This window comes from Canis lupus, chromosome 15 (assembly GCF_011100685.1).
Source record: "Canis lupus familiaris isolate Mischka breed German Shepherd chromosome 15, alternate assembly UU_Cfam_GSD_1.0, whole genome shotgun sequence".
Taxonomy (NCBI): domain Eukaryota; kingdom Metazoa; phylum Chordata; class Mammalia; order Carnivora; family Canidae; genus Canis; species Canis lupus.
The window spans coordinates 38,467,013-38,489,968 of NC_049236.1; the positions used below are offsets into that span (position 1 = coordinate 38,467,013).

At 44.3% G+C, this 22,956-nt stretch overlaps 2 protein-coding genes across 28 annotated transcripts in view; one reads left to right on the forward strand and one right to left on the reverse strand.

Annotated features, from left to right (window-relative positions):
• The window catches only part of APAF1 (apoptotic peptidase activating factor 1), a 146,052-nt gene extending 138,826 nt beyond the window's left edge, over positions 1-7,226 (forward strand). For 3 of the 5 annotated variants that reach the window (XR_005370661.1, XR_005370660.1, XR_005370667.1), the window contains 4 exons: positions 3,213-3,315; positions 3,799-3,889; positions 4,259-4,330; positions 7,022-7,226. The gene's annotated coding sequence lies outside the window, so the exon portion shown is untranslated. The remainder of the gene's footprint in view (positions 1-3,212; positions 3,316-3,798; positions 3,890-4,258; positions 4,331-7,021) is intronic. The other 2 variants (XR_005370663.1, XR_005370662.1) reach the window with 2 other exon arrangements.
• The window catches only part of ANKS1B (ankyrin repeat and sterile alpha motif domain containing 1B), a 1,057,476-nt gene that overhangs the window by 38,017 nt on the left and 996,503 nt on the right, over positions 1-22,956 (reverse strand). For 10 of the 23 annotated variants that reach the window (XM_038558738.1, XM_038558743.1, XM_038558745.1 and 7 more), the window contains 4 exons: positions 22,616-22,690; positions 16,203-16,331; positions 14,098-14,169; positions 92-103 (listed from right to left, as the gene is read on the reverse strand). In XM_038558738.1, the coding sequence (XP_038414666.1) occupies positions 92-103; positions 14,098-14,169; positions 16,203-16,331; positions 22,616-22,690 (288 nt within the window). The remainder of the gene's footprint in view (positions 1-91; positions 104-14,097; positions 14,170-16,202; positions 16,332-22,615; positions 22,691-22,956) is intronic. The other 13 variants (XM_038558749.1, XM_038558744.1, XM_038558748.1 and 10 more) reach the window with 3 other exon arrangements.

Genomic DNA, 22,956 nt, shown 5'->3' on the forward strand with positions numbered 1-22,956 from the left:
ATCATCTGTCACAGGTCACCAATCGTCTGGGGACTCCATTTCCCACTCTGGGGCCTCCAGATAACCGCATTACACATCGAGAAGAACCTACCTGACAGTTAGCCTGATGGAGTTTCCAGATAAGACAGGGAGGAACAAAACAGGAGAGAAAATACACAAAAAGGTGAGGAAACCATTTCAATAAATCACCAACAGCATAAAGTCCTGAGAAAGGACTCGGAGAACGGGCTTCGCACGGGAACACGGACGAGGATGCAGCAAAACTGCTACGGCGGGAACTGCTGTGGGTTTTCAGAGACCCCACCTCTCCCTTTTCCCGCCTCCTCCTCCCTGTTTGCCGCCCCCACGGCTTCCCCTTCCACGACCATGTTCTGCAAACACCTGCCTTACGGATATTAAAGTAACTGGGAGAGAACATTACCCAATTTTCTGTGGGTTTTTTTTTCTGTTCTTATTTAAGTCCAATTTGCCAACATACCGACTTTTTGTTTTTTGTAAACCCTAAATGTGACCAGAATTAAAGAAGGCTTTTACTTGGATAGTGTGAATGAACCTCATTGAGCTCATAATAATTACGTTGCACCTTTCACTTGAGCCATGGAAAAGGTGTTTCAGGTTCCACCCTGTTTTGCTACGTCTTTTGGAGAGCTAGACACCTGCTTCAAAGACAGGGCAAACGGGGAAGAGTGTTACTAGTCTTTATTGACTCTTTCATGCTGTATAGACAAAAGCAGCCCTTTTAAGTGCTTTTAGCTACTTTTAAAACTACCCCGACTTGCCAGTCTCCTTTTGTGACGGCCAAAAAGATTTGGATACTTTTATCCTTCCAATGCTTTATCCAAGCAACTATTTAAAAAGCTGCAAGACAAATCAAAGGTAAAGCCAGGAGAGCCCACACGGCGGCGACGTGAAGGCAGCACCAGGGCCTGGGCCGGCCGCCGTACATGGCCCCCGCACGTGCGTGGGGAGCCGTGCATGGGGAGCCGTGCGGAGGAGCCGTGCGTGGGGAGCCGTGCGTGGGGAGCCGTGCGTGAGGAGCCGTGCGTGGGGAGCCGTGCGTGGGGAGCCGTGCGGAGGAGCCGTGCGTGAGGAGCCGTGCGTGGGGAGCCGTGCGTGGGGAGCCGTGCGGAGGAGCCGTGCGTGGGGAGCCGTGCGTGGGGAGCCGTGCGTGGGGAGCCGTGCGTGAGGAGCCGTGCGGAGGAGCCGTGCGTGGGGAGCCGTGCGTGAGGAGCCGTGCGTGGGGAGCCGTGCGTGGGGAGCCGTGCGTGAGGAGCCGTGCGTGAGGAGCCGAGTGGAGGAGCCGTGCGTGGGGAGCCGTGCGGAGGAGCCGTGCGTGGGGAGCCGTGCGTGGGGAGCCGTGCGTGAGGAGCCGTGCGTGAGGAGCCGAGTGGAGGAGCCGTGCGTGGGGAGCCGTGCGGAGGAGCCGTGCGTGGGGAGCCGTGCGTGGGGAGCCGTGCGTGAGGAGCCGTGCGTGGGGAGCCGTGCGTGGGGAGCCGTGCGGAGGAGCCGTGCGTGAGGAGCCGTGCGTGGGGAGCCGTGCGTGAGGAGCCGTGCGTGGGGAGCCGTGCGTGGGGAGCCGTGCGTGAGGAGCCGTGCGTGGGGAGCCGTGCGGAGAAGCCGTGCGGAGGAGCCGTGCGTGAGGAGCCTCGCACCCCGCCGCGGCCCGCCCCTCGTCTCGCCGCGACCAGCTTCTGTCAGCCGGGCCGCCCGCACCGCGAAGCCCGCGCAGCTAACCTAAGATGAAAACACCGACGCCTCGTTTAGCGTCAGGAAAACGCCCCAGAAAAGGAAGAAAGCAAAGCCGTTTGCGGTCCACTCAGCGGCTGCGAGGGTGCAACGGGCAGCTCCCGGGCTGAGAGAACGCGGGGCCCACCTCGGGCCTGTGGGATTCTGCCGAGAAGCTGGGACCCGCGCCGGGGCTCGGCGGGGACAGCGGCCGGGCTGTCGGGCTGTCGCTCCGTCCCAGGCCCCGCGGCCCGCGGGCTGGCCTCCAGGGACCGACGGGCCTTCAGGCGCCCGGGGGGCGGGGAGGCTGCTGCGCCAGAGGAGCAGCACGCGCTCGCCTGGAAACCGGGAGGAACGCGGCGGGAGGAGGCCGGCGGCGGGGTCTGGAAGTGGCGGCTCCGCGGCCCAGCTGCGGCGCCCGGACGTTTCCAAGCAGCGGGGCGGGCGGCGGAGGCCCGGGCTGGGGGGCGGGGAACGGGGTCAGGAGGGCAGGCGGGGGCAGGCGGGCAGGAGGGCAGGCCCGAGGCCGTCACAGCACGGGGCGCCTCGCCCCCAGAGGAAGCCTCCGGAGGCCCGGCCAGGGGGAGCAGCCGGCTCTGCGAGGGCCGCCAAAGGGCATCGGAACGGACGCCCGGCGGGGGCGGCTACAGGCAGCGGCTGCCACCTTCACCGGGGACGTTCCCGGCTGGAGCAACGCGACAACGTGGGCGCTGCTGGGACTGAGAGCAGGGAACACAGGGCCGCGGGGCAACGACCGGGATGGAGGGGCCGGAGGCCTGGAAGGAAGGCATGGGGGTGATTTCTGTCCTGGGACAAGGATGCTACCATCTTCGCAGCATCTTCTGGGGCGGGCCCAGAATCCCCACTCTCCTCAGCGGAGGCCTGGGCTGCAGCCTGTGCACAGACTGCTGCAGGGGAACCCGGGCCAGGGGCGAGAGGTCGGGGGTCGGGGGGTGCACACATCCCGGCCCCGAGCCCTAACTCTGCGTCTCCCGCACTGCGGGCCTTGACGAGAAGATGAAGCCCCCAGCTGGGCCCAGCGGCACCTGGCCCGCCTTCTAGCAAGGCTCCCTGGTGAGGCACCTATGATTCTGTGAGAGATGGCGATCCGTCCCCTGCGGGGGGCCTCTGTTGGCCCTACTGGGACCAACTGAGCTGTCAAAGATGACTTTTCATGCGTTACTTTAAGGAAAAGCTGAAAACGCAGAGAAAGCGAATATGTAGAGGCACCCAGGCTGGACATCACGGTTCAGGTCACGAAGTGCTTGCTCTGGGGCGACGTTGGTCTCCATGAGCTCTCTGCAGGCCTTGCTGGGATTCTGGATGGTTACTACACCCCTATATGTTCATGTTAAGCATTCAAGCCTTATTTACTTGGGTAAACAGAATTTTCTTCAGGAGAATGCTCGGGGCAAACCTTACATCATGATTCTCTTTTGTTTCTTGTTTTTTGTTTTCCTATGGCCACACTCTGTGGGATTGCTGAGGCTTCCCCAAGTCCTCCAATTCCCTCCCTCTTCGGGGCCAGCTTTACTGGAGAGACATTTGTAATGAGGACCTCGGGATACCTTAGCAGCTGAAAACTCCCAGGTAACACCCCCCCAAATGAACTTAGCCTTTATAGCATCTTGCTCTCCTACTAAAGGCACTATAGTGATAGTCGCTTGCGTTTTGTTCACAATTTTCCCAAATAAAATCATCATCCTTTTATTATCCAAGAGAAATGATAGTTATATGGGAATGCTACATTTCTGAAACCTAAAATAAAATGCCACTTTTGAATCTTAAATGCAAAGCCAGCCTCATGGTTAGCCCTTGGGTTTGTATTATCTACAAGCATTACACTGAATAGGGGTCGTACAGCCCTCCTAATCTACAGGTGGGCACCTGAGATACTGTTAACAGGTAAAGTAACTGGATACTTTTAGAATTTTTTTTTTAAAGAGGGATTTTTGAGTTCACCGAAGAAAGTAGTATTGTGTCTTATAAATCATGAACTGTTTGGAATCTTTGTATCAAGGCAGAAATGGCCATTGATGCTTTTATTTTATCTGTATAACATGCCCTGAAAAGAAACAGTTTTTCATTTTCTAACACGGAATCAACAGTCCGAGAAGATCCTTTTGAGGCCGCAGGGATGCTCCTGTCTCAGAGCGTGACTTTCGTAAGTGTGAGTGAGAGCAAAGAGGTTTGTGACGGGGAGCACTTCAGTCGTGAGCCGTGATGTTGTATCTGCGTCTGGAGTGATGTTTACATTCCTAATGAGAATCGTGTGGGCCCCAGAACCAGTAGAGAGAGGGAGCAGAGTAAGGCGGCCCATGGGGCGGATGCCACCGACCTTGCATTCCTACAACGCCCTACTCATTTCCAGTGTATTTTAAACACAGACTGGGGAGTGGTTTCTGGATGGTCTCCTGCCATCCAACTTAGAGTATAGTTTTAACCAATACGTGGCTATCTGGGAGTACTTTCTAGTTAGATATTCGGTGCTGAGTCATAACGATTAATTTATCCACGTAATATTTTCTTTCAGTGCATTTCAAAGCTTCATTATTATATCCAGTTTCAGCAAGTAAATTAAAATGGGATCAAACAGTTATGTTTGGTAGGTAGCCCTGAGTAACTTACAAATCGTTTAAAAAGTGCACAAAGCCAGGGGTATTGCATTTTGTATTCAGCGACACCAGTTATGCTACAGAGATTATAAGAGGTAGAGAGCAGACCACTGATCAGCCAATTGAAGTGCGCATTTACCCTTTGGAACTCAGTTTCAATGTCACTTTCTGGGAAAGCTTTGCGTGGCCTCCCAGCCTGGCAGGATGGCTAGCTCCTGCTCCCCAGGCCCACCATGGGCACCTCTGCTGTCCTCCCTTGGTGTTCACTGCCCTGGGTCTTGGGGTGGTTTGTTTCCCTCGCTATGCGGGGGATTCCTTGAGGACAGCTCACACGTTCCTTGATTTGTTTCTTGTCTCTCCCATAATGTCTAGCACATGGTCTTAGGGTGAACCCAACAACATGGCCATTTTTATGGGTCAAAAAAAAAAGGTTAACAGCAATTTCATAGGGTTCAATCTAACAGCTGCTGAAGTCCATGGTTTTTAAGTGAATGAACAAATGAATTAATAATGTATGGTAACAAGCACAAAGCCAGCTTTGTAAGGAAGCACCACAGTAGCAGCTTCTCAATGCATGAAGAGCTCAGCAAACTTGTCAGAAAGTTCTGGTGCCCAGAGCCAGGCACAAAGGCCTTGGAAGAACTTGCAGAACCACAAAAGTGATTAGAGGTGTGCCAAGAGATTCCTATGAGATGAGGAAGCCTCACAGACCTTTGTGATTTGTCAGCCTCAAGGAGAGAAGGGCAAGGTGTTTGTTTTCGTAAGAGGAAACTGGTTCTAATGGCCAGCACCAAGATGAGAAGGAAACACTTCCCGAGGGGGCAGGAAGATCACGAGGGGCAGCCAGGAAGTTTCTCCCTCTAGACGTCTTTAAAAATAGTATGGACTCTCCTCTGTCACTAACGACTTAGGGGTAAGTCTCATTTGGCAGGGAAAGGAGGCTAAGTGACCTCTCAAGGGCTTTTCCAGTCATGAGAACTCGACAATGAGGGCCGGGTGAATACAGAGCCTGTCTCACCCCATGTGTCAAGAGTAGACAATGGGCAGGTGGCCATTCAGACAACTCCTCCAGCATGAGACACAGCCACTATCCTGCCACGTGCAACTCCCACACCCTGGCCAGACATAGTCCAGCGTGGGGCGATGCCCTCCATCTCTACTGGTCTGGCCCTGGCTGGTTTCCAGGCACCATGTTTCTTCTAGGGCAGCCTAGCTCTACAGCAGGCCTCGCAGAGGAATGTCCAGTGGACCAAGGCAAACTTTTGTGGGCATTCGGAGCACATGGAAGGCTTGGTATATAATAGATCGTTGGGCTCCACACCTAGAGTTTCTGATTCAGTAGGTGCCACGAACTCAATGCCTGCGATCTCTCAATCTTCTGATGTTGAATCCTAATGCCCCACATACTAGCAGGGGGAGCCTTTGGGAGGAGCTTGGCCGTGAGCATAGAGCTCTGGATGGGGCTAGCGTGCTCCTGAGGGGCCTCTTCTACCATGAGAGGGTACAGGGAAGACGACAGTCAATGAGTCAGGAAGAGGGCCCTCAACTGACACCAAATCTACCAGGGCCTTGACCTTGGGATTTCCCAGGCTTCAGAACCACTTAGAAATTTCTTCTGTAACATGTTATTTTTATTACAGGAGCCTGGACACACTAAGATAGTGAGTCTGAGGCAGGGCCTAAGATTCTGCATTTATAACAAATTTCCAGATGCTGCTGCTGCTGCTACCACAGCGTGAGAACTTCTGCCCTAAAAACACAGCTGATGTTTGACTGAAAGTCACAGTCAGAACTGTTCTCCACTGCTATGCACACAAACCCAGTTGTACTGCACTCTACATTAATTCAGAGAGAAGTTAATTTATCGAAACACACTATCCTCTGCTTGATGAGTGATTTCCAAAAAACCCTCAGTTAATGCTTAGTTGCCGCTCTTGGTTTTCAAAGCAAACAACGAGAATTATTTAATCTTCCGTATTTTCTCAGACGCTTATAAAGCATAAAAAACATTCTTCACATAAAGAGCTCAGGTCATAAAGACAGATTCTGGAGTCACCTCTTGAACAGATGTTAACAGTACAGAGATGATAAGCCCAGGGGTTGTGCTGAAGAGGTATGGTGTCTCATAAAGGTTCCCCAAGTTTCTTCCTCAACAAGGACTACATCCAAGATACTAAGTACACGCCCATGAGAGATGTGCCAAGCAAACATCAACACATTTTTGTGCACTTCTCTGGGAATGTAAACTGGAACAAGTTCTTTTTGGAAGGCAACTTGGCAATATTCACCCAGAGTTTCAAGATGTGTATCCTTTTAACCTAGCCATTCTACATTTAGTGGCTCATTCTAAAAACAAAAAACAAAAAACCAAAAACAGAACCAACAAAACAAAACAAAACAAAACAAAAACCAACAGGCCAGTTGCAAAAGATGTAGATCTAGGGATGTCACCCACAGTATCGATTATAACGTAGAAAGACTCTAAACCACTTAACAAGCAACAAGGGGAACTGGTTAAGTAAGTTTGGTTCAGTTTCGGATTGGAATATTGTTCAACCACTGCAAGTAATGCTGAAGATGAATATATATGGGAATAAACACATTTTAAAATATATTGTTAGGTTAAAAATAGATCAGAAAACAGAAAACAGCAGGCACTGAACATTTCTGTTTCTTTGTAGGAAAAGGATGCCTATGGATACGTGATTCATCAGCCTGGAGGACTGCATATGAACGGGGTGTTAACTGTTAACAGAGAGGTGTTTACCATCTCTGTGTGATAAAATCACAATTGCTTTTATTTCTCCTTTCTGTATCTCTATTTTTAAACTGGGTAACAATAAATGTGTATTGCCTCTGTAACAATAAAATATGAAGTTTTAAAAATGTATGATTTTTTAAAATTAAAAAGCCAATTGTAAGCATGTGAAAAAGACACACCAACTTGTTTAATCCATCACATAGAAGACCAACTTCAGAGTGTGCATGTGTGTGGTCATCTTGAATTAATGCAGGGACCCACTGCCAAGCTCCTTCCTCCAGGAGGCTCTGAACCACAGTGAAGAGGAGCACAGAAGATTGTGTCTGGATTCCTGTCCTGGCTGCACTATGGGTCAGGGTGTTCAACCTCTGTGTCTTAGTTACTGCATCTGTAAAATGGGTATGTTAATACAACATCTACTTTGGAGGCCTGTGAGGATTACGTAATTCAGTGCCTAGCCCGTTGTGAGCCCCAGGAGAGTTGAGCTATTACACTTATGGATGCTTTCACTTAGCTGCTTTCCACACTAGCAAAAAGGAGTGGAAGTAAAGTCAAGATCTGTGAGGATGGATGCTTTCACTTAGCTGCTTTCCACACTAGCAAAAAGGAGTGGAAGTAAAGTCAAGATCTGTGAGCATTATGGAACCATTTCTGGGCTGCATGCTGGGGCAGCAGTGACATGGTGGCTGCAGCAATGAATGTGGAGCAGAGCGATACATCTGGACCGATGGCAATCAACTCAATGTGTTTAGGAAGAAAGCTGAGGACAAAGTGGGACTTAGTCCTTTAGCTGAAGTCTCAATGCTGCGGAGTAGTGAGGGTGTTTCATGGGGAAGCAGCAGGAACCAGAGTGACAGAAACAAACAGCAGTAAGAGAACTTGGGTCTGAAGAGCATGGGACAAGAGGATGGGGACTCTTGAGTCTTCCTTTGAGAGGACCCCCAGGGAAACACAAAACAACAGTCCACATACAGGGGAGTGTCCCAAAGGCTGTGTTACTCTCATGTGTGCTCTCATCAGCCAGCTTCCACCTGTACACACCAGCTTGGGCAGTACTTGGGAGAGGGTGGAAGTTGAAATATGTGATTTTTCCCTGAAACGTGGGCAAATGGAGACTTGTAAAAAAAACAGCGGTTGGCAAGTTTTTGTTTTGTTTTGTTTTTTTCTCCCCAGCCTGGTTCCTAAGTAGTAGTCCCGGGAACGATTTCTGAGAACAACAACTCTTCATAGACGGGAGTTGTGGAAGGAGCAAAACGTGACTTTACACAAGTGGGAAATAAAGACAGAGGAGGCCCACGACACCCTTCAGTGATGTGGAGTAGTGAGGGTGTTCCTACAGGAGTGTCTTCTAAGATCAAAGAGGCTTCTGGACATTTCCATCTAATTCTAAAATCTTTTTATCAGTCTTCCCAATCCATTCTCTAACGTGAATTTGTTTCCTCACAAGCACAGAAGAAAGACAGCCTTCACACTGCAGCCAGGGCACAATTATTGGGAAATCTATGTATTTGAAAATTCAACTTTAGAGGTGCCTCCAGATTGGAAGTTTAAAAATGAGACACGTGAAAGGGAACAAGCTGAACAAGAAACCTGAGCTATGGTATCAGAACCATCTAAGCTCTTTGGGAAATAAAGATTTCCAAACTTAAATGTGCCAGAAGAGCTGCTTATCCCTGACTTAAAAATAATTTTGAAATACTTCCTATCTTGCATCAAGATGGCAGATTTCTACCTAATTTAGTTGAAAACAGATATTTTTCTTTTTTTTAAAGAGAAATTTCCTTGAGCAGAGACACCTGTGAACAATACTAATCATCAACTACGGGATTGGAGAAAGTCAGATTTCACAGTGTTAAATTGAATATAATGGCCTGCCTCTTCCAGCAGCACATGTTTCTTAATGGCACATCTAATTAGGGAAGTGACTGAATCTTGTATATTAGCGATAATCATACCCTGAGGCAAAATTCAGGGCTGGGGGTGGGGTATGTGTACGTCTGGGGTGGCAAAAAGGAAGGGCCAATCCTCGTCTAGCCAGAGCAAATCCTTTATTTCACCAGCCACCCAACGTCTTAGAATCTCTGAAGTGGGAGTTACTTATACCAAAGAGAACACTCAAAGGCCAAAGCGATGTATTTATTGCTTTGTAAAGTTCAGTCTTGTGGACACAGTATTTAAAGAGGTGAGCAAACTCCCATTTGACTTAGGAATAAGCTACCTTTCCAAAATGCAAAACCGCAAAATTATATCTTGCCATCCTATGTGCAGTTTCCCAATGTTTTTTCTCCCTTTTGGCAATGGCCTTTAAACACTGGAAATAAGAGTGCAGGATTCCTAAGATCTTGAATACTCTCTGACATGTTGTGAGCATGGAAAACCAGAGAAATGACTAGGACATGGACATTAGGGTTGAGGAAAAACAAATGAAATAATTCAAAGCAAATCTATCCATCCACTCATTTGTTTTTCAGATGTTTGGAGGAAGAAGTCAAAGTGTTTTTGAGGCTTTACTGAACTAGATGGCCCTCTACAGGCATTATGTTAGTGAACCATCAAAACCACCTTAAAAGGGAAATAGGTGATGGCATGGCCTGGGATACCATATACATGGTTCCTGCCCTCTAAGGTGCACAGGGCCTGAGGAGCCAGGTGCTTGCACAGTGTGACCGGGAGGGTGACGGAACGAAGGTTCCGTGTTCTATGGGGAACATGTTTGGGGGCATCATGTATTCAGGTTCCCAGAGCTAATGCTTCCCCTTAGGCATCCTTTCAAAAATGAAGATTGTCTCTGAACATAGATTTAGCTAGAAAACCCAACCAGTAACCTGAACGGCAGCAGTTAATATGTCCAAACTAAATAGGTATCTCTTACCACTCACACATCACTAATATAGGTCTTCAGATTTTAATTTTAAACTAGAAATGCCGGTAAAGCTGTCAAGGAAGTAAGCGGCCAAGCTGTACTACTGAAGAGCGAAATAATTCACAGAAATCAATCTTCCTAGAAGTGTGCCTCAATATCATGGCGTCTCTAATCTCTTAGGCTCTTATGACATAAAATGCTGAAAGATAAGACAGAAATTGCAGTTTTACTTAAAAAAAAAAATCAGGGTTTGATGCAAGTTTCTATTGATTCTTCTTCACCAAACACAATTGAGAAGACAATTTCAAGAGGGTTTGGATCCAGGAGAAAATAATCCTAAGACGAAAATCTGCATACAAGTGTCTATAGAACCTCTCTTCAGAACTGCCAAAACCTGGAGGCAACTGAGGTTGCCTTCAATGGGGAAATGGATAAACAAACTGTGGTACATCCATACATGGGAAATTACCCAGGGACAGGAAGAGCCATCAAGCCACGAAAGACATGTCAGGAGGAAGCTTAAAAGCATTCAGCTAAATGAAGGAGGCCAATCTGGAAAGGGTACATTCTGTATAATTCCAACTATACGAATTCTGGAAAAAGGCAAAACTGCAGAGACAATGAAAAGGTCAGTGGTTGCTAGTTAACCTGAACAGGGACAGCAGTGATTCCATATCGTACCATGATGTGGATTACCATCATCGCACACATTAGGCCAGCTTTCGGCCTGTTTTTTGATTGAAATAATAGGAGTCTAACTAAAGACCAGGACATCAGTGTGGAATTATCTTTGCTTCAGAACTGGAGGGGACCTTAGAGATGAATAAACATAGGTTTAGATAAACTTAGAAATAACCGATTGTGACTACCAAACACTCCAGATGTTTCTGAAGAGGTAAGACTGTGTTTGGTTTGTGCTGGGGCAAACAAGGCACATTGTTTAAGTCTTGTGGAGGAAAAAAATGTAATTGCTTAGGATGCAATAAAAACACTCCTGAAATTTTTATTTAGGTTAACAGGTTGGAATGTGTACCCCAAATTACTACATATGTCTGTACCTACATGGCTTAATTTAGCTAATTTTACAGAGTATTTGAAGGTTCTTAAAGCTCTTTCTCAACACAGATGATCCCTATTTTCAGCTATTTTAAAACTCAGGGACAACAAATGGTCCCCTGGCTCAGCAGAGGGGGGAGGAAAGCCTAGGATTTGGAGTCTGGTGGTAAAGGTAGATCACTCTGGTTCACATGCTGGTTGTACACTTGCTGGCAGGATGACCTTGGGTAAGCTGCTTAACTTTTGTTGGTCTTTATTCCCCCATATGTAAAGTGGGGACAATAGCAATACTTACCTCATGATTAAATGAATTAATGCGCATAATCACGTGGGCAAGGCCTGGCAGACAGCTCTCAAGTATTAACCGTCATCAGTACTAATAAACAGATTTTAGGAGACCATGCCTGCGGAGGACATGATCCTGCAGGTGGGTGGAAACATAAAGACTTCTCTCCAGCGATACTTCTACTCTGGGGGAATTAAAATGTTAACACGTTGGACTCCTCTACTGAACTGTGACCTCAGTGGGAGCAAGGGGCCAGATCTTAGTCCTCTTTGTGAACAGAGTACATTGAAGAGATACTTCTCAGAACGAAGCACCATACTGATTTACTTCTTACTGGGAAAGAAATTTTAATTTCAGCTAAAATGCATACCATTGAATTGAAAAGGTGTTTTTTTTTTTTCTTCCCCATGAAAAGAGTAAACCAGGTCAAGTTTTAATCTATGGTACTTTGGTCTAATTGATATTAACTATATTTCAACCTTTAAGATCACCTGTGTCCTAAAGTATTTTCCCCAGGGTAGGCTTGATTATTCTGAGACTTTTGGCTGCAACGTTACCTACCATGTTGACAACAGAGAAAACAGCAACTTGAGGTTTGAACTGAAAATTAGCTGCAAGTTGAGAGCCACACCGTTTTAGTTGGTGAGAGTTCTAATTCACAACACGACAGTCCCAGACAACAGAGCACGCCTGCACTTCTAGTTCTGAAAAGCTCTAGTGAATCCAGTGAGTGCAACTTGAGCTACTGAACCAAAGACTGATATTTATTTAATCAAGATGGGAAATAAGAGTTTGTGATATTCTAAGAATCAATAAAATTCCAATTTTCATGTAAACGACCTCAAATAAATACCAAGGGCAGCAAACCAGAAAAATGGCCCCGAAAGAACAGGAGAATGGCTTCTAAACAGCCTTTTCTCTTTCATTTTAAGCAAAAGACAAGTGTTTAACTAAATTATTTTCCACCGACACTATTAAAATGGCTTTCCTGTTGTTATCAAAATGGAATTTCAGATCCACTTAATTTCAAGAAATTGACTGGAATTCAAATCACAAATCTGGTTTTAAATGGTGCTCTGTACTCTATGCACTATTTATGCTGATTATAGCATTCAAGTAGCTGGACTCAGATAACTGAGTTAATAGTATTAAATCAAGATGCCAAATTAATTTCTTAGACATGTTCATAAATAGCTCTAAAATTATCATGAGGCTTGACGACTGAAAGATGTTCCTATTTTCTTATTGTTCATTGGTGACATAATTTAGATCAGATATACATTCAGAATACAAGATTCCTGTTATTACAAAATCACGAACGAGGACCCCTAATGGGTGTCTAGTCCAATGTCCTCATGTCCCAGGAGATGCATGGGGAGCATAGTAGTTAAATGCTTGGTCTCTAGAGTCAGGAAGACCTGCGTTCCAGTCCCACCTTGGCAAGTTCTTCACTACATGACCTTGGGAAAGTTATTTAACCTCTCTGAGCCTCTGTCTCTTCAAATGTAAAACAGAGATGGGGCTATACTAATCTCTAGGTTTGAGGTAGGATTACGTGGGATAGACCTGCAAAGCATTCAGCTCAGCACAGGAGACTGGCACATACCAACTAGTCAGTAAATATCCACGGTTATTATTAGGATGACTAAGAGTGATCTCCAAGGCAATGGAAGCAGCCACAAAGCCGGAACAGAGTTCCTGACACCTCTCACAGCTTTCTTCATCCAAATACAGTACTTGGGATAACGAGTCATTGGCATGGACAAAAGAAGTATGACTCTATGTCAAACAGAGAGACAACTAGTTTCAATCCTTCTGCTATGGAACTGATCCGAATATTAAGTCAGCGATCATGTACTGAGTTCTCAATTTCATGAAGATTCACATATACTAGCTTTCCACGAGCCATCGATATGACATATTTGCCTTCCAAGCTGTTTTAGTTTAATTATATGCTTTTAAATATTTCCTCCAACCTCCCTCCCCGATGCTGCTCATGTAAAATAAATGAAAATGTGTAACTGGCCATAAATAAGAGTTAGGGTTCACTTGCTAACAATCTTAAATTTTGACTCTAGTTAGTTGCTATATGGGATGAGTCTATAGTTCTTAATCTGTACGGGCAGTCAGGTGTCATTATAACCTCTATACACCTGCTACAGAGGAAGCAAGGACAAGGGACACACACACGAGCTACAGTGGATGTGTAGTGTGAGTAGGATGCATAAGCATCCAGCAGCCACTCGTCACAGACATTGACAACTGCCATTTTGTCAACATTGCCCTTACATGATTTACTCAGAGTGGACTTTTTTTCTTCTACTAAAAAACAAAAACCCAGAATTGAGAGACCTCATAAAGAATGTTAGCTTTATATAATATGCTCTCAATACTTGAGCAATTGATAATTTTTTAGTTAACTGATGGTCTTTACAGTAGTAAATAGCCTCAGACTGGCAGGTAGGTGTTTAAAGCGTTTTCATGCAGTTCAGAGAACAAAGGTCTTTAGTGAATCTGAAGAATGACCAACGTACATACAATTAACTTTAAATCTTTAAATATGCAACTTGGCATAAATACGTAAATATGTCAGACATACATCAACTCATGCCACAGTGAGATAAGCTCAAGCATAAACACGAACAAAGCCTAAACACCTTTTTATGTAACAGCAATGTGATTCAGCGGACCAGCAGATGAAGAAAATAGTCATTTGAAAAGTGGCAATTTGTAACCATACCCGGTATTTAGTATTTCAGCGACTAGAAATAAAATTGTTTGGCAAACTTACCCGCATTTTTGCACAGGCATCTTGGGTTGATTCTGTCCCTCTGAGCTCTTTTATCAGCATAGAACCTAAATACTAAAATACAAAGCAATTCAATGATTTATGAAAAAGAGAGTATAAATATGAGTTGCGATTTAAAACCAAAGTGTGGAAGTCCTACCGGCTGAGTTTCCTGGCTGAAAGTCGTTGAATAACTTTAAAGAACTAACAGTAACTAATCCTAACAAATAAATGCTTTTAGAGAGAGAATGCTGTAGAATTAACTACAGTTCTAGAGCTCTAAATTGCTCTTTATAATAAAACTGCAGCATTTTCTAAAGATGCCATCTTTCAAATCATATTTAACTGCAAAATGGGGGCATCTAAAAACGTTTTGCCTTTTTTTTTTTGAGGCAGCAATGTCTGCAAAAATAAATCACGCTACTCTCTACGTAATTACAGGGTTGTATGAGACAGCTGAGAAGCTAAGCGACATGCACTCCATTTGGGCTGAGTTGGCTGCCTAGGTAATTAGCGTTAGGCCCCTTCTCAGGCGGAGGTGCAGTTTGGGGTCTTTTCATTCACAGCTGTGCACCCAGTGGTGGATCCACCTGAGGATGGGGCGGGCATGAATTGGGAACCTGCAGGGAGAAGAGAATGGCATCTCCGTTTATTGCAGAACAGAAAGAGCCCAGTTCCTGGTGGAGACCTACACTGGGTGGCTGGATAGGAGACAGGTGGTAAGAGAGAAATGAGAAAGTCTCCCAGGAATTACCAATCACTCTGCTGATAAATGATCAGATCCAAAACTGCTTTGGTACAGAACACCACTCACACTCCAAGCTGTGCTGGGTGTAGGGGTGGGGGGGCAAAGAGTTTGTAGCAAAATGTCTGTTTTGTCTTTCCATCAAAAGTCAACTGACTCCTCTTCAACTTTTTGAAGCTTTAATAGGGTCCCTTTCTTTTGTCATTTTTTCCCACCCTAATCTCCTTCCAAAAGGAGAGAGAGAGAGAGGGTGGGAGTGGGGTTGAGGTGGGGGGGGAAGGGAGAAAGAAAGTGCTCTATGTGTCTTTTTTTAAAAAGTGAATTAAAAAAATCATTTTCTCGACATGACGTAAGGAACCCAGGCACGCTGCAAAACCACAGCTGGGAATCAGGCGTGCATGCAGAGGAAGGGCCCAGGTGAAGCGGGGTGTGCTCCGAAAGGCCCAGGAGCTGAGGGCGTGGTTAAAGGGCCTCCAAGAAAGGCGGCATTTCAATCCCAGTTTTGGGATTACTGCCGAAATAAATCCAATGCTTCACGGTAAGTAGACAGTAAAAGCGGTATAGATAACAGGAAAAAAAAAAAAAAAAAAAAAAAGAAAAAGGCTGAAATTGCTCTATGACCATCAGAATGCCCACATCTTCATTAAATTAAGGAAAATGATCTCGGAGAAATCCTTGTCTTTTCAGTTACTGGGGAAGTTTGTCCTGATTGAAACATTTCTTTTTTTTCAAAGAGCTGATTTTACTTTTACTGCTATAGTCATGACAACACCTGTCCCCAAACCTATGGCATTTTTTTTTCAACATTTACCTGTTCATATTACCCGCAATTCTCAGCAAAGCCTAATTCTCTCTCCTATTAGAAAAAAAAAAATACCCGGGAGTATGATCCTAATGGAAAAAAAAAAACAAAACCCTGGTGACAGACACCAATGATTTGAGACCATTGGTGAGTGAGTGTTGATGTCTATATGTCTTATGTTTCCATTTATCACATTTCATTTTAAAATACATGACTGTCTAAGAAGAAGGCAAAACAGACCTTAAACCTCACAAGATTAAAAGGGATTACGAAGGTTTATTTACTTGGACTTTCTCTGTATCGAAAAGGCTACTCTAAGAAATAGAGAAGGGGAGAACTCTTTGGGAGCTTCAGTGATGGACAGTTGGGTCTATCTTCACTATGAACGTGAACAAGCCAGAAGTGCATCCGCTACCCCCACTGGCACCCAAATACTAAATTCATAGTAACTTTTTTTTTTAATTTATTTTTTATTGGTGTTCAATTTACTAACATACAGAATAACACCCAGTGCCCGTCACCCATTCACTCCCACCCCCCGCCAAATTCATAGTAACTTACAAAAGCTTTGTAATCACACGATTGGAAGATGAGCTTCTCTGGGTGGTGTTGCCAGTACTGGACTGGAGTTGAGGCTGTGGCTTCGTTTGGAGGTCGCAAGGTAATGGAAGGCTCTCCCCAGTCTCCTGTCTGAAAATCACATTTATTCTAGAGGTAACATGAGCCATCGGCCAAGTTCCTTCCCTATGGCTAGCCTGAGTATATCTCACATGTGTGTGCTGCGGTGTGCAAATGTGTTGGGGTGTATTATATGTAGGTAAATACCTTGACTGCTTATTCTGGTTTTACGGACAGTAGCATCACATTTCACAAAGCTGGGTTAATTTTTGAGGTGTGAAAGAAGTTGATGAATTTTTAGAAGGATGCCCTAAGCTAAGGGATTTTACAGTAAAATGTGGAGACATTCATAAATGGTGTACTGATTCATAATTTTCTGGTACAACAGAAAACAACATACCATCTTGGGAAGACTTTTCTGTTTTTTAAGCTTTGATGGTTTGAACTTTTTTAAAGTTTGAATTGCTTATACATTCAGAATACACAGTTCCATGAATTTCCATTTCCAAATATGACATGTACCAGGTACTTGGGATGATTTTATACCTCAGGAGAAAAGGTAGTTTAAGTGTGATTCTAAACAAAATTTTCTGTCGTTCTTTCTTTTTTTTCCTACACAAAATTTTAGATGAAAAATTTACGAATGGAGAACTAGTTTCCCTCATCTGAATTCATGTGGATCGATAAAATGCCACTGTAATGGTCTTGGATGTATTCAGCTACCTCTCTCAGAAAACCTAAAGCACAAATGAATAATAAACATTTAAATACCAAGCTTGATCCTATGTGCATATGCATGTACTTGGGGATCTTAATCCACAAACACATGCACATGCCCATGGGATGGAGTATCATATGATGCATACGCCCACTAAGACAGACCTAAGACAGAGGGACATCGTTTGTCCCATCTATCATTTTCCATGAGGTTAGCCATGACTAGCTTTATCACTATAATTGCTTAGCGTGAGCACCATAAAGTCAACGTCCTGTGTTGGCAGGTCTTTCTGAGTTCTAGTCTGATTTAGGTATCAGATGCGGGTGATTTCTCATTCTTTTCTCTGGTAAGGATTCTAATTTCTTGAAATTCAGTTCTTTGTTCTCTAATGGACACTAACCAAAATTAGACAACAGGCAGATTTCCAAAGCCACTCTCTTTTAACCTGGATTCGGTTGCTCTTGTAGAATGAAGGAATTACCTTCCTCAAGAGTTGGAAGCATATAAATAGGTCTCATGAGCAACCAGACCGAGTAAAACCTCAGTGAGAGACCAAATTCCATAGAAGTATTAGCAAATGGGTTGATACTGTAGGGTTTCTTAAGGAGGATTTTCAAGGAATCCAGGATAGGAATGCAAAATTTAGGATGTAAAGGTGGAAGTTTTGGGGGAGGAAAAAAAAAGTCTACAGCTTTCATTAAATTCTTTGAAAGGATCAGAAACTCCAACAGGTTAAAAACCGCAAGTTTCCAGGAACAGCTTAAATAGGATGCGTGTTTTGGGGAAGAGGACTGGCATTCAAGTTTCTCTGTGTAGCCTGGACTGATGTTAGGTGGCACATGAGGTGGCCACTAAGGCTGGGAAGTGTAGGCATGGGCTTTGCTCTCTGAAGTTTCTGTCTTTGAAACACTAGAAGAAAATTCTAGAGCCACTCAGGAAGACACAGGCCTTTTCGCTGAGGCAGAGAACCTGAATCTCTTCTCCTTGAGGTGGGTCACTCCCTGCCTCGGGAAGAGCAGTTAGTGTCTCGGAGCTCACTGGAGGATGGTGACCTATCAGATCCCCTGGAGCTCCTCTCTCACTCTCTAGTCTAAGCCCTTGTTAGTTTTGTTCTGGTTGCTAATTTACTCGCCTACGGCTTGGTTCTCCCATCTGGTGTCTGTTGATATTGGTTAAGACTTTACCTGGAATAATTACTTTAGCATTTCTGTCTGTCTTCTGATCCGTCCCTGACTCATTCTTGAGTTTTCTCTTCATATTTATATAAACTTTTATTTTGTAAAAGCCATGACTGGGTGCAATCAGTTTTAGGAGAAAGTTTTCCTGTGGCTGCCCATTATAAGCTTTTCCTTCTCTTTCAAACATCTGGCCTGTATTCTCTCTGTCTTCAAGTCAGCTGGCTGTGATTTGCTCTTAAAAAAATACTAGCATAAAATTGAAAATGTAGGAAATGTGGGTTTCGATATTATTTTGAAGCTGAATGTAATGACCTTTAAGCGATAAAACCTACAGTTAAAACTCTGGAAACATGCAGCTATGAGCTCTTAATTAAAAGCTCTCCCCCAATCCAGCAAATCCTCTAGTCCGCCCCCTTCACCTTCTTCCCCTCCCTCGATAAAGCAACAACAACACAGCAAACAGGTGTTGTACATTTAAGTCACGGGTAACACTGTTAACAAAACAACAGAAGTTTGCACGCAACTCCATGGGATGATACAAAAGGAGGAGCTGGTTGATGTTAAAAGATCTTTCAAGCCAGTGTTTGTGAGGTGACGACGGAAACCTAGCGTCAGGTCATCCTGTCGGCCCTGTCTTAGCTGGGGCGTACCTTGGCCGAGCTCGGCAGGCAGTTCTCACAACAGCCTGGATGGACATGGTAGGAGCTGGGGGTACCATGGGGTTGCGGGGCCAAGGCTGGGCATCGGGCTGGGGATGGGGGATGAGGGGGGTGAAGCTGGGTTGTGGGGACATTTCAGGTGTTAGTACATTAAGCATGCAGATCATAGGCAAACTCATTCTCTAATGGTCGAATTAACTCAGGCACTTTTATAATTAAACTTCAACGTGAGTTTCACACATTTAAAGCAGAGCTACAGCCAAATGCTGATCCAAATATTTACATCATCCACAGAAGTCGCAGCAGCCATTCTGGGAACAAGCCCCAGCACAAACCACCTCAGTCTGGAAATCATCCCGACCTCTTATTTGAAAACCACTTGCAGAAACTCATGGCACATCCATTTAACTCTGTTTAGGCAGCGCCATCATCTGCTCTTCTATGACTCCACTTTGTCCAGAAATCACAAGCCACCTGCTTTGAATTTGGGGTGACCTGACAGGGCTTCTCCTATGTGTGATGGGGGAGGGGGAGGAAATCACAGGGAAGAAAAATGCAATCCTTACTCTATTTTCTTTGTGGCCTTGGAACATTGCTCCAGCCCATACATTTTTAAGTTCTCTATACAGGGACTAAATCTATCTTTCTGGAAATAGGAAAGGAGTCTTGTCATAGTTAGGGCTATTTCTAGACATTTGTTTTCAAAGGAGGGATAAGTGTTAAGATTGAAGTTATAAAAAAATAAATTTATTTTCTTCCTGGAGAGCCATCGACTTATTGTGTTTAACTTTAGACTAAAGAATATCTATAAGACTCAACTTATCAGTGTTGAGTCTTCTCTCTGGAGTCAATTTTACGAGAATAGATAGACGTACTGCCAACGGCAGGTGTGGCCTGGGCCTTCGGGCAGGCTAGAGTGTCAGCTGACGGTGAACACAAGAGTTCAGACAACAAAGGTTTCTTAGGGCTCCCCCATCCTGGAGGCCGGGCTGAGGAGGAGCTGGGGAGGGCAGTTCCCCATAAGGACGAGCAAAAGTAGCCCAAAGGCAAATTACGGTTTCTACCTTAGTCAAGAAATAATTCCAAACTGTGAGGCCCGTTGCTAGGTCTTGTAAAATACTACACTCCTATCGAGATGGTACCTGTATTTCCTCAGGTAAGTTGACACAATTAATTTAATGATTTCCCAGTTAAAATTTTGTTTAAATATGAAAAAAAATTAAACAGACCAAGAGTCTTTTTGCCTTAAAGAATATGATCAGACCTTATTCTTAATGGACAGTAGATCTAAACACAGGTAACAATGACGCAATTATATTTAAATAGAATAAGTAACAAAATAGGAAAAGGTTGGGGCAAAAATTCTATTTTAAACTATTACTGACTGGCAGTACTCCCTAAAAGGCTTAACTAATTACAGAAGAGAAATTTAAATGGTTCAGTGTACTCTTACTAAATGGCTTCAGGATACTTTTTTAGAGCTTAAATTACTTAAACCTTTCCTTTATGTTCTGATTTTAATATTCCAGGAATTTGGTCATGGCTTTAAACCTCATTTACTTAGTTTGTCTGTATGTATGTATACATTTCTTTTAGGATATTATCAATGAAATGAAGGAAAATGTACATCCTTAAGTATCCTTTCAAGCTCAAAAACTAAACTTTGTAAAGAAAAAAACAAAATTTGAGATTAGAGCTTTATTTATTTTTTTTTTTTTGAGAGATTAGAGCTTTAAATGGAAAATGGATTGTGCTGAATGGGTGTTTACCAACTGCCAGCGAGGCAGGCACCGTCCAGCTGAGCATGAAGGCCTACAGGTGATCCATACTTAATACGGTGTAATTAAATCAAACATCTTTTATGCCACCAGTGGAAAAGTATAAAACCACTAACCGAATGTAGATATAACATGGGAGAAAATTCACGAAAGTCTACAGATCGTTTTTTTTTTTTTTATTGGATGGCAGAGGCTAAAATGCAGCTTTTAAACTTTGCTTCATTTCCAGAAGTGCCAAAGCTGCATGGCTTTTAAGTTCACGTGCAGCAGATACATAAGGCAAATGGGAAATTGTCGAATTGCAGGGTTCTCTCCCCTGAACATGGAAACTGAAGATACTACATATTCCATATGCTCCGTGCATATGAAGGGAACATCGCCCATATCATTATTTTCTTCTTGAGAAAAAAATTTCCCAAGGGTGCAGGAAATAATTAAAAGCCAGGATGATGACTTAACTTCTTAATGTGAACAGGTAAGGTATGGTATTTTCCAAGCCTTGTATTAATTCTTTTTAAAATTATTTAAAATTAGGACTTAATTGATTTTTTTTTTTTTTAAATTCAGCTTTTAAATCTTTTTACTAGGGACTGTTTCCACCTACCTCTTATAAATTTAGATCTGAATATTAACAAACATTCTCTGTTTCTTCAGAGCACTTAATGAAAAGCGAAAATGACTTTAGATGATGACTGTTATGTTAAGGTTTCACTTTCCGGAATTCTGAGCAATGTTGATCAGAGATGAGCTACCCAAACATCTCTAGGATGTATGTGATTATATTTATTTTCTGTTAACTCTAAGGCTCTGAAGAATGCTCTCTCGAGCTCTACGCTTATGAGTACATAGACATGAATTTGGACATGAATGTAAGGAGAGGCCTCCCACAAACATCCACACTCACGCGGAAGCAGGTCTTTTAAAAATCTTCAAGAATAAAGTGTGCCAGTTTGGTCCAATGAAGCTGGTCATGCTAAATTTGTTCCTTTTCACGATAAAGAGCAGAGATGGCCACTTCTGAACGTGGGAGAGCACGGGTCAGCACTTACAGGGTTGGGAGGGACTGCTGGGTTATGGGAACATCGGTACCAGGCAATGGAGAGACCCCAAGAGCCAGAAGTCCCATGCACAGGAGGGCTGTGCCCATGTGGCACTCCCCTCCCCCAGGAGGCCCCTCGCATGCCACCCCCAGAGCTCTGCTCAGTGATTCTCAACCAAATGTCTCAACTTCTCTGATAGCAGGCTATACAATGGGACAAATTTAACAAGATAATGAAAGTAGGATTGTAATTTTAAAATACAAAACAGGGAAGACCAAACATTAAAGTGTCTACTTTCCAAAGAAAAATGATTTTTAAAAATGCAGAGGTAAGGTAAACGGTGAATATTTGACTATTAATAAGCAGTTCAGAGCAAAATGGGTCACAATGCCACACGCATTCCAAGGACTGACCGATTCAGGCCTGTCAAATGGGAAAAGGCTGAGAACCACTTGGTAGCCGTAACAGCGCCTCTCCCGGCTCTTCTGCTCCTGCCCTGGCATAGTCTACGGAATATCATGCAAATCAGACCCAGCTGTGTCTCAGGAGGGAAGCACATGAATGAACCTCTGGGAACTTATTTAGACACAATGGGTTGAAGAGCCCACGGACACGGGGAGGTACAGATGGGAAGGATGCTGATATATACATGTGTGTGTATATATATCAATTTACCCTTTTCCTTCTTCCTGTGAAAGCAAGTTTAACATGGACACCTGGGATGAAAGCCAAAACTCACACGGGACAGATTTTTAACTGTGGACTCCAAGACCAGGTATGTTTCTTGTTTTCGGACAATGTTTGCACGTCAACTAGTCACAAGGCACAGCGAATGGAGCATAATCGACAGGATCTCTGAAGCCATCAGACATCACACGTTTTCTGCATTGCCGGGACACAGTCCCTGTAGCTGTTCGACAACACTTTGCAACACATCACATAGCGCAAGTTCAGGAAAGAAAAATAACCGTTTGTGACCTTACATTATGAACCTGATGGATGGCTGAGAAAGGAAATCCAGCGTTCTGATTCGTCCATATCTCACAGACGGACGACTGCTGATATAAACAGAAAACTATCTCATCTTGTCAATATTTAGAACATGGCAGCTACCAAGGTAGCATCAAGGAAGGAGGAAAATAATAAAAAGCAAAGAATCACATTTCTTATACACACACACACACACACACACACACACAAAGTGCGCGCACGCGCATACACGCACATGTACACACGCTCAAAAAAATGTTTTAGGATGCCCAGGTTTAATAACTGGCTTCCAACTCATTCTTTTGCTTAAAGCATTTTGGGTTGGCTGGGCTGG